Below are 11,789 nucleotides of genomic sequence, written 5' to 3'. Positions count from 1 at the left end.
GGTAAAGAAGCAACCTGTCCAATGGACAAGTAAACATTTTGTTAAATTCAAAACCCCTCTGGTGTGGTCCATACTTGACAGCAAACCAAGATGAGATAAGGAGTATGTTGGAGAGGCCTCAGCTGACAACGTTTTTTTGGGTGGTTCAAAGAGCATGTCTGGCAGTCAAAAACACCACTACTAGGGGCACTCACCATGTGAACAGTGTTCATAATGGAATCACCCCCATCCCTGCCTAAATTGTCCATTGTGTCTTGATGGAGCAGACACAGGAGGCTGTCTGGTGATCCTACGTCAATCTTCTGGTGGACTTTGTTCGATGTTCAACCACAATTTAAAAAGTGAAAGGAGAAGGTAAAACAGAGGAAAACGGTAGAGTCACACAGGGTAAGAAAGAATAGAGTAAGAATATCTTACAAGCTGAAAACCGGGTCGGGGCCCTGAAATAAATAAAATAAACAATTCAATTTATAGTTAAAATATATTGAATGATAGTAATCACACCCTAAAACATCTAAAGAAAGACGAAGGGTACTTGTATAAAATGAGAGCGATGGGCTAAGAAGGGAGAAGTAATAGCGAGAAATCAGAAAGCGAGAAAGGACCGAGAAAGAATGGAGAAATAAATGCAAAGATAAGAGCTACGGAAAACTGGTTGGAATAAGTGTGTGAGAGAGGATACAGTAAAAGAAATGCAAAGAAAGATAAGGTAAACCTGAGGTTGATGAAGGGAGACAAAATGGTAATTAATAGAAAGAATGAACCAAGAAAGAGACGAGGAACTAAAAAGAAAATAGAGGGGGGGTTAAATTATAGATTCGGGTTGAATAGGGGAAATAAAAGATGCAAAACAAGTCAAAGGGATAGGTGAGAGAAAGCGGACACCAAAAACAAACTAGGGAGACGTAAGAGATACAAGAGTAATGTTGTAAAACAGAGGTTTAGTATCAAGAGAGAAAGATAGCAAGGGTGAGAGGGGAGATAGCTGGCTTTAGGGGCAGGATGGGAAATGACGGGGAGGAGGGACTGGGTGGCAGGTTGGAGACAGAGGGGGCACTAGGTTGTACAGAAAGGACGGGAAAGTAGAGTCAAGGGGACATGACCTATGAGTGATCAGGTCGTAAACTCGGTGGCAAACAATGGGCGAGAGGGGGAGGAGGGAAAATAGGTGGGTAGTCTGACTTCTGAGAAGGGAGAGACTCCTTCACTTGAAGGGGTGACTTCAAGATCGCGGGGGCCGTGGGAGGGTCAGGGTATTAGAAAAGGAGGAGACGGTTTTATCAGGCGCTGTAAGGAGGAGGAGGGGCGCGGAAGACGTGCGAGGGTTAAACAGAGGGCGGGGCAAGAAAGGGAGGGGATGAGAGGGAGTCGAGCTACCGAGGGAAGCAGAGATGAGAGATCCTGGCACCGGAGAGGGGAACCTTGTGAACGCCGGCTGCAGCGGCTCGCTGTCCTACTGGAAGAGCAGGCGGCAGGAAGCGGGGGACCGAGGACGCACCAGACCCCGAGCAGAGGGGGGCACCCCCCAGCTTTGAGCTGGGGAGACGTGCGAGAAAGTGACACTAGGAAGATCCGCTGCAGACGAGCTGACACTAGGGGAAAGTAGAGCGAAATTAAGGAAGACAATTGCCAACCTGCCCCCCCCCCCTTCCCAAGTGAATACGAGAAAAAAAAACACGAGGACAGAGGAACTTCTTGGAATATCCCTGACTACCTGAAACGCCAGAGACACGCAGACACCTGGGTTCCAGACAAGAGGGAAGAAGGGTTGCTTTGTGTGACTTTGGAATCCATTGAGTTAGGTGCCCAAGAGTAAGCAAAGTGAGGCACATCGAGGACCAGCCTCATAAATCAAGAAGAAACCAAGGACTACATGAGAGGAAAGAAAGGAGGTCTGACCTTCCACCCGTAGGAAACCGAGGACTGAGCTCCTGAGGTTAGGTTCGTGATCAGCTGCAATCCCCGCTAGGCAGAAGGCCACGGAGCAGACACCTGAGGTTACAGTCCACAGAGAAAGTTTGATGTCAGCTTGAAGTCCACAGTCAAAGAGACCAGGCACCCGCGGCTAGTGAACAGAAAGGCCTATCTGTTCTCTAGTGTAATCTTATGGCTGACAAAATCAATGAGATACAGCCCAAGGGTGAAGATACATGGGCACCTGGAACACCATGGATCAGGAGCTCAAGGACCAGACACATTGAGTAAAAGGCCATGGAAATATATTTGTATCCAACTACATCTTTCACCATTGAGGCCAAAGACTATCCTTTGAGATGAAAGCACAAACATGTTCCATCTGGAGCTTCATGATGGAGCAGACCAAGGTCCCAACATATGAATTCAAACCAGAGGCCGGAGTATCAAAGCTAAACTGAGCCCCAGTGCTGAAGATACCAAGATCAGGGCACATGAGCTGAATGCCCAGCTTGGAAGATCTGTGTCTGAAACCCAAGCACTAAAAAGACGAAGGAGCTGGCACCTGAAGTGAAGTTCGAAATCCAGGGAAAGGACAGGACAACAGAAATTCAAGGTGAGATATCCAAGGGGAAATTCTGCGTGAGCCCCTGTCCCTCATTGCTTAAGAGACAGGAACTGGGGGAATGAAAAGAGAGTCTAGACCAAAGTGTACTGCTGAATTTGTACCAGTGTTGGGTTGCAGCACTCACGTTTGGAGAAGATGGGCTTATTTTTCATCATTATACTTTTAGCCAGAGCAAGAAAGATAAAGGCAGTAAAAGTGAGAAAGAGAAAGATGGTAAAGTACTGACCACAGGACCGAAAGGAGGGATGAAAGAAGATAGCCTCCACAGGGGCATAACTTGATCAGTAAGATAGAGTGGGGGAGCGAGCTTCAGATATCTGAACAATCACGCTGGCATACAATGTCAAAATGCATTGTACGAAAAGCAGGGCACATGCGAGGGGCTAAAGGGGTAGTGGAAAGGGAGAGAAATGCGGATTGGTAGAAGTACTAAAGGAGAGAAAACAGTCTTTTGTAAAGGAGCCAGAGTGGGATGAAAAACTGGGCGTGGCGGATGTAATTAGGGCGTGGCTTAAAAAATGTGTGAGCTAAGTATCTGTGCATAGCATAGTGTGCCGTCCGACTGATATTTTGCTGCAGCTTCTTGTCATTGCGTAAATGCTTCAGTTCTGCAATGGTGAGTCTTTGCAAGAACAGTCTCTTTGAAGTTACATCAAAGGTACTATGAAGGTTGGCACTGCTGCCAAGTTAAGATTTTTTTTTCACCCTGAGGGTGAAGGCAAAAATGCAGACCCTGAAAGGGACCCGTCTCAGCACCTGCATTTTAAAATTGCCAGTGCTGAGCACTGGCAGGACCCAACCCACTTAACGCCATAAAAATAACCACTATTTTGGAAGACTTTAAAAGCAGAGGGAGTGCGTATGTCTGTTTTTGTCTGTATGTGTGTAAAAATTACTTCTTTAATCCGACCGTCACCTCACCATACCCGACTGAAAGCACTTGGACTCAAATATTTTCAGGAAAATATATTGATGGGGGGGGGTGGAGGGTGGCACCACACTACACCCGAGAGCTATGCCCCTGAACCGCCGAGAGTAAGATAAATCTGTTTCTCTTTACTTCACAATCAACATTTAATTGTAAGGTAAAGAGAAACTTGGGTACAAGAGCCGAGAATCTCTCCTAGGAAGACCGGTGCCACCCCAAAACTGTAAGGAGTTGGGCACTGTAGGGAGTTGGGCACTGCAGCGCAGAAGGGAGTTTTAAAGAGTGTGCAATATGTGGTTGAAGGCACACACAGATCCCCCCTACAACCCTGGGTGAGAGCTCAGAGGGGATGACCTCTCTTGCCTGAGAACCACTAAAGCTACAGAACCAAGGCACTCACTGTCTCTTCATCTCACTCTTGCAGGTTCACTTTTTCACAACTCCTTAGCCCCAAAGTCATTGTTTCACATCGTTCTCATCCTCCTTTGTTCTCCCTTTTCTACCCTCATCTTTCTTGCTCTGGATCAAAGTCTGATGATGAAAAATAAGTCTGGTCCTCAAAAATTAGAATTGGATCCGAACACTGGGAACCACTGGTTCAAATTAAGTACTGGTGGGAACTCAATAGAATCGCTTAAAAATTAAACAATTGTTGAATATCTAGAAATCAGTGCACTGTAGAATCTCCCTGCACAATGAGTTCACAAGGAAAGGTTATCCTTTACCAGTGTGAGCAGTGAAATTGAATTCCAACTTGATAATGGGAGTGAGACTGGTCTGCAGTAGCCTCTGATGGGTCAGTAATCTCCCAGATCCAAATCCCGTTGACGGTGTTGCACTCCGGATTAATGGGACATCGGCATGATGTTTTGCAGGTACTCAAGGTGCTGCAAAGTAAATTCCCCATCTCTCCCGGGGACCATCTATGTTTATCAACTTAAAATGAATGTTAAAAATTGAAAAAGTGCATGTTTGGCACGAAGTGTGTTATAAAAGACCTTTTGCAATGCACTCCGCGCTAAAAATGTAGAAATCAGTGAGTGAGTATTCCCTACCTAAGTGAGTAAATCACCAACAGTGATTAAACTGCAGGGTATGGTTAAGCACTAAGTCATGTTTGCTACGCCGAAAGTGTGCAGAGCTGTTTACAAATACAGCGCCGAGTGAATGAAAATGTTAATGGATGAGTGAAATTACAGCAAAAAAGAACAAATGTATATAGCGTTAGGGATTCGTGCAGCAGATGTGCAGCAAATTTAACCCGTGCTCCTCTCTGTCTTCCGTACTCTGCCGTTTCCTCCATCAGGATTCCTTGAAAAAACAAATTGTTAGACTATTTTTCTAATGGAGTTGCCTCTTGGTTAAGGACATTTGAACGCAAAAATGTAGCGGGCGACCTACTCACATTCGTTATTCGACCTTAGAGTTCTTCATTTCGTACCAATTTTACCAAAATCGAGCGCTCAAGTAGCCGAAGTGAAATAGCTAAAACAATACACACAGTGCACTATAAAACTACAAAATAATTAAATATGTTTTGTTTCCATTTATTTTCCCTCTTTTTTCGTGTATATATATTCCGCTCTATCTCGCTCTATTTAGCTCTTATTTATTTTTTCTTTATTTCTTATTTTGCTTGCCTGCCCTTTCTCCTGTTTATTCTTTCTTCTTTGCATTCTACCGTCGCTCTTCCTCTCAATTACCCCAACTTTTCAATTTCTTAATTTAATTTATTTTTCTCTCTGCGGTGCATCTTCTTCTATGTCCCCTTTCTTCTCTTGCTCTCTCTTCTCTCCCTACATCCCCTCTCTTTCCCTCCCCTAACTCCTCTTGTTCCTTTCTCTAATTTCCCCCTGTTCTTGCTTGCGCCCCTTTCACTCTTCCCACTTCTACTTTACGCAGGTCATAGTCCTCTTCCTCTAACCAGTTTCCTTTGCTCTCTCTCCCGTCTGTACCTTTGTCCCTCCTTTGCTCCCTTGTCCCCACTCTTTACCCTTGTCCATCCTCCCTCCTTTGCTGCGATCTTCATCCCCTCTCTACCGTTGCCCCTCCGCTCGCCTTTGCTTCTTCGGATCCACCTTCGTTCTGCCTTTTTCTATTTCTCCTCTCTCCCTTCTCTCTCTGCTCTCTACCTTTCTCGCCCCATTCTGTCTCTCCTCTTTCTTTTTCATTGGACAGACCGCTGTGCTCCCCCGCTCTGCTCTTCCCTCACCCTCCTTCCTTTCCTCCTCTCCGGCCCCCACGTTTCTCCCCTTCCACACCCCCCCCCCCCAAGCTGCAGGTCGCTCTGCCTGGGCTGAGGCATGGACAAGTTTGAGCGCCTCGGGAAGATCGGGGAGGGGTCCTACGGCGTGGTCTTCAAGTGCCGCAACAAAGACAACGGGCAGATCGTGGCCATCAAGAAGTTTGTGGAATCGGAGGACGACCCCGTGATAAGGAAGATTGCCCTGCGGGAGATCCGCATGCTGAAGGTAGCGCCCGGTGTCCCGGGGGCCGGGAAGGGGGTGGGGCTGGGGGAGTCATTAGAGTGGGCAGCTTGGGTGGGCCTCGGCGAGAGGGCTGCTTCAGATGCTGGCTTCTTGTGTAAGCCCTCAGGCATGTGATCGGACCCGTTGCTTCAAATGGGCCGGTACTATCAGTGCTTTAAATGGGCCGGTACTCTCCGGTACAGAGTACCTGCACTTCTATTTTTCCATTTAAAGCACTGGGTACTATCAGGTACTGTGTACCTGCCCTTGTGTAATTTGGAAGGGATAGTACCGGCTCTTCTCAGCACCACCCCCGAGTTTTTAATGGGAGAGTCCAGCCACTTCTCAGAAGCAAACAGCAAACTCTGGGACAAGGAGCCGCTGCACTGCTATGTTTCCGTTTCAAGTACTGATGGGACCCTAGGGAAGACCTCCCCACAAGTAGCCAAAATGTCGAATGCTACTTGTATATGGCATGTTGTCTGATCCTAGGAGTGGTATCACCAGCAGCATATAGGTTTTGTTGTAAGACTAGTATATGCAGACTGGTATATGCAGGGCTTTAAGTGGGAGAGAAATGCGGATTGGTAGGAGTACTAAAGGAGAGAAAACACAGTCTTTTGTAAAGTAACAAGGGCTTTAAGTGGGATGAAAAACTGGGGGGGTCTTTCAAAGGGCGTGGCTGATATAATTGAGGACGTGGCTTAAAATGCCTGAGTAAAAAATCTGTGCTTCGCATAGTGTACCGCCTGAATGGTATTTTGCTGCATCTTTCTGTCGCTGCATCCAGTTATATAATACAAGTAACATTACACCTTCAACAAGCCAGGACTATTGGCTTTGTCAATGGTTGTCAGTTGCATAAGATAAATAAGCAACAAAAATGAATTAATTGTATAAAATATTGAACAAGCTTTAGTTCTAAAATGATGAGACTGCGATGAGCTATAACGAGCCTCTTTGAAGTTCCATCAAAGGGTAGGTCGCTCCCCCTGCCGCTGCAGCTCCTCCAAGTTCCCGAGTTCCTGTGTTCCTGAGACCCACCTAACTGTAAGTACCCCCCTCCTCCCAGCCCCTCGCCCTGCCCCGCGCCACTCACCTTCTCTCCTGCTCCTGCTTCTTTTCCTCCTCTCTGTCTCTTCCTCCTCGCTCCCCCTCTGCAATCTTCTTCTGTGTTCTTCTGTTCTTCCCTTCTGTTCTTCTGTTCTTCCCTTCTGTTCTTCTGTGTTCTTCCGGTCTTCTGTGTTCTTCTTCTCTGTTCTTCTCTGTGCTTCTGTGTTCTTCTTCTCGGTTCTTCTGTGTTCTTCTGTGTTCTTCTCTGTTCTTCTGTGTTCTTCTCTGTTCTTCTCTGTTCTTCTGCTCTTCCGATCTTCTGTTCTTCTGTCTTCTGCTCTTCCGGTCTTCTGCTCTTCCGGTCTTCTGTTCTTCTGTCTTCTGTTCTTCTGTCTTCTGTTCTTCTGTCTTCTGTTCTCCTGTCTTCGGCTCTTCTACCTCCTCCGTCTTCTTCCCCCGAGCCTGCCCTCCTGCTCCTTCCTCATCCCCCTCCCTCACTCGCCTCCCCCTCTCTCACCCCTAGCTAACCCGTTCGCTATCTACCTCCCTCACTCCTCCTATCTTCCTATCTCTCTAGCTCCCTATCTCACTATCTAACTCCCCCACTCTCCACCTCCTCCTACCTACCTATCTGTCTATCTATCTATTTCCCTATCTATCGACTTCTCTATCTATTTTCTCTATCTATTTCTCTATCTCTCCCCCCCTCCCGCCACCCCCTCTACTACCTATCTCCCTATCCTCTCACTCTACCTCTCTCCCTCACCCACCTCTACAACCCCCCTCCCCTATCTTCACAACCCTACTCCTATCTCTCTCCCTAATCTCCAAACCTCCTAACACTCACCCTCCTCCACCCTAAACCCCCTCCCCCAGCTCCTCTCACTCTACCTGTCCCCCCCCTCCCTCGCGCTTTCCCGCCGCGACCTCCTGCACGCCCCCGCCCCCCAGTTCCCATTCGCCCCCAGCTGACCCCTCCCCCCCCCTCCTACCTCTTATGGCGGCCGCTGCGCGACTGCGCAGCGGGCGCGCGCAGCGGGCACGCCGCTGGCACGCCGGAGGCGCACCAGAGGCAAGCCCGTCTGCGCCCGTCCGCGCATGGCCCGCGCCCAGCGCCACGACCCCTGGTCCCCAGCTCCCCCAAGCCCCGCTGATCCGCTACGACCCCACCACCCTCCACGCCCTCAACCCAGGGCGCTCCAAAACCTGCTTCCTAGCTCACCCCAAACGCACCCATGGACCCTTCGCCTGCAACTCCTGCAAACGCGTCTTCCACCACGCAACTACCACGACCACAAGCCCACGCGCCATCAACCACCTCAAGTGCATCCTGGTCAACGCTCGTTCCGTCCACAAGCACGCCGTTGAACTTTGGGACCTCCTGGACTCCACAGCCCCGGACGTCGCCTTCATCACGGAGACATGGATGAACGCCTCCTCTGCTCCAGACATCGCTACCGCCATCCCCGAAGGCTACAAGATCTCCAGAAAAGACCGCACCAACCAAGTAGGAGGAGGTGTCGCCATCATCTTCAAAGACTCCATCAGCGTCACCACCTCCACCGAAGACCCCCCCCTCGCCGCTGAACACCTGCATTTTCAGATTCGCACCGACCCAAGGACCACCCTCAGAGGATCCCTCGTCTACCGTCCTCCCGGACCTCGCGCCTCTTTCAGCGACGCCATCGCCGACTTCATCTCCCCGCACGCCCTCGCCTCACCGGACTACATCCTCCTAGGCGACCTCAACTTCCATCTGGAACAAAACAACGACCCCAACACCACCACCCTGCTCGACAACCTCGCCAACCTCGGCCTCAAACAACTGGTGAACACCGCCACCCACATCGCCGGACACACGCTCGACCCTATCTTCTCCGCCAGCAAACACGTCTTCTTCAGCCACACCTCTGCCCTACACTGGACCGACCACAGCTGCGTCCACTTCACATTCCGACGCGAGACCTCCCACCTCCGCACTCAACCCATCCCTCGTCGACAGTGGAACAAGATCCCTGAAGAGCAACTCTTCTCCGCTCTCGCCGCCAACCAACCCACCCTCACCACCGACCCCAACGACGCAGCTCTCAACCTCACAAACTGGATCTCCAACTGCGCTGACAACCTTGCTCCCCTCAAACGCACGCATCGACAGACCAACACCAAAAAACCTCTCTGGTTCTCTGACACCCTCAAAGAATCAAAGAAAACTTGTCGTGCCCTTGAGAAGGCCTGGCGCAAGGACCACACCGCTGACAACATGACCGCCCTCAAGAACGCTACACGCGAACACCACCACCTGATCCGCACTGCCAAAAGGAACTTTTTCACCGACAGACTAGACAAAAACAGCCACAACAGCAGAGAACTCTTCAGCATCGTCAAAGAGTTCTCCAACCCCAGCGCCAGCGCCAACGCCGTCACGCCCTCACAGGATTTGTGCGAATCCCTCGCCACTTTCTTCCATCGCAAGATCAGCGACCTCCACGACAGCTTCGGACACCAGACCCAACCATACACCACTGAACCCGCTTCCCCGGACATCACCCTCAACAACTGGACCCACATCAACACGGAAGAAACCAAATCCATCATGAACTCTATCCACTCCGGCGCCCCTTCGGACCCCTGCCCGCACTTCATCTTTAACAAAGCCGACGACATCATCGCCCCGCACCTCCAGACCGTCATCAACTCTTCTTTTTCTTCTGCTACCTTCCCCGAATGCTGGAAGCACGCTGAAGTCAACGCCCTACTAAAGAAACCTACGGCTGACCCAAGCGACCTGAAAAACTTCCGCCCCATCTCTCTTCTACCTTTCCCAGCCAAGGTAATAGAAAAGACCGTCAACAAACAGCTGACCACCTTCCTGGAAGACAACAACCTGCTCGACCCTTCACAAACCGGATTCCGAACCAACCACAGCACGGAAACCGCCCTCATCTCAGTCACAGACGACATCAGAACCCTGATGGACAACGGTGAAACAGTCGCCCTCATTCTCCTCGACCTCTCGGCTGCCTTTGACACCGTCTGTCACCGCACCCTAATCACCCGCCTACGCTCCACCGGGATCCAAGGCCAGGCCCTGGACTGGATCGCCTCCTTCCTCGCTAACCGCTCCCAAAGAGTTTACCTCCCTCCGTTTCGCTCAGAACCCACCAAGATCATCTGCGGCGTACCTCAAGGCTCATCGCTCAGCCCGACACTCTTCAATGTCTACATGAGCCCCCTCGCCGACATCGTACGCAAGCACGACATCATCATCACCTCCTACGCCGACGACACCCAACTTGTACTCTCCCTCACCAAGGACCCCGCCAGCGCCAAGACCAACCTACAAGAGGGTATGAAGGACGTCGCAGATTGGATGAGGCTCAGCCGCCTAAAGCTGAACTCTGAAAAAACGGAAGTCCTCATCCTCGGCAACACCCCGTCCGCCTGGGACGACTCCTGGTGGCCCACGGCCCTCGGCACCGCACCGACCCCCGCAGACCACGCCCGCAACCTCGGCTTCATCTTGGACCCTCTTCTCACCATGACCAAGCAAGTCAACGCCGTGTCCTCCGCCTGCTTCCTCACTCTCCGCATGCTCCGCAAGATCTTCCGCTGGATCCCCGCCGACACCAGAAAAACCGTGACCCACGCCCTTGTCACGAGTCGCCTGGACTACGGCAATACCCTCTACGCCGGGACCACCGCCAAACTCCAAAACCGCCTGCAACGCATCCAAAACGCCTCGGCCCGCCTCATCCTCGACGTACCCCGCAACAGCCACATCTCCGCACACCTGAGACACCTGCATTGGCTCCCAGTCAGCAAAAGGATCACCTTCCGTCTTCTCACCCACGCACACAAAGCCCTCCACAACAAGGGACCGGAATACCTCAACAGACGCCTCAGCTTCTACGTCCCCACCCGCCCCCTCCGCTCCGCTGGCCTCGCACTTGCTGCCGTCCCTCGCACCCGCCGCTCCACGGCGGGTGGGAGATCTTTCTCCTTCCTGGCGGCCAAGACCTGGAACTCCCTCCCCACCAGCCTCAGGACCACCCAGGACCACTCCGCTTTCCGGAGACTCCTAAAGACTTGGCTGTTCGAGCAGCGATAACCCCCCCTTTCCCCCCTAGCGCCTTGAGACCCGCACGGGTGAGTAGCGCGCTTTATAAATGTTAATGATTTGATTTGATTTGATCAAAGGCAGCAAAGGGTGATACTGCTGCTGGGTTAAGATTCTTTTTTCACCCTGAGGGTGAGGGCAATAATAGGGCTCGATAGGGAGCCAGTTCAGCACCCACTTTTTTAGAAGTGCCGGGGCTGAGCACCAGCATGACCCTGCCCACTTAAATCCCTGGGTATATGATATGTTCTCTGAACCTCTCCTTCAGTATCTAGGATTTGGTATAATGTTTGTATATGAAATGTTCTCATATCCCAGGGCTTGGTGACCCACCAGTTTGGTGTAAGTCACTTGTATACGACTTGTGCTCTGGTGCTATCTGAGCAACCTACATCAGCATCTAGGATTTAGTGCATGACTGGTTTATTGTTCCTAGGTTTGGTGTCTGCACAAGTATGTAGGATGTGGTTTAATAATGTATTGTATGCAGGGGCGTAGTTTAGTCAGTAAGATTTGGGGGTGAGCTTCCGATTTCCTAACAATCACTCTGGCACATAATGTTAAAATACATTATACAACAAGCAGGGTGCTGGAGAAGTGCTTAAAGGGCAGCAGAAAGGGAGGGGAGTGTCGATTAGTAGGGGTACCAAGTGAGAAAAGGCGCATTATTTCGTGAAATAA

General features: G+C 50.5%; 1 protein-coding gene across 4 annotated transcripts in view; it reads left to right on the top strand.

Moving 5' to 3' along the window:
• Positions 1-1,372: 1,372 nt before the first annotated feature.
• LOC138259341 (cyclin-dependent kinase-like 1) overlaps positions 1,373-11,789 on the top strand; it is a 231,599-nt gene continuing 221,182 nt past the window's right edge. For 2 of the 4 annotated variants that reach the window (XM_069206990.1, XM_069206993.1), the window contains exons 1-2: positions 1,373-2,530; positions 5,073-5,941. In XM_069206990.1, coding sequence (XP_069063091.1) covers positions 5,774-5,941 — 168 coding nt within the window. In that variant the 5' untranslated portion in view covers positions 1,373-2,530; positions 5,073-5,773. The remainder of the gene's footprint in view (positions 2,531-5,072; positions 5,942-11,789) is intronic. The other 2 variants (XM_069206992.1, XM_069206991.1) reach the window with 2 other exon arrangements.

This window comes from Pleurodeles waltl, chromosome 9 (genome assembly GCF_031143425.1).
Source record: "Pleurodeles waltl isolate 20211129_DDA chromosome 9, aPleWal1.hap1.20221129, whole genome shotgun sequence".
In the NCBI taxonomy this organism is placed as follows: Eukaryota; Metazoa; Chordata; class Amphibia; order Caudata; family Salamandridae; genus Pleurodeles; species Pleurodeles waltl.
Note: the sequence above shows the minus strand (reverse complement) of the source record. Positions and strands in the feature narration are given on the sequence as shown.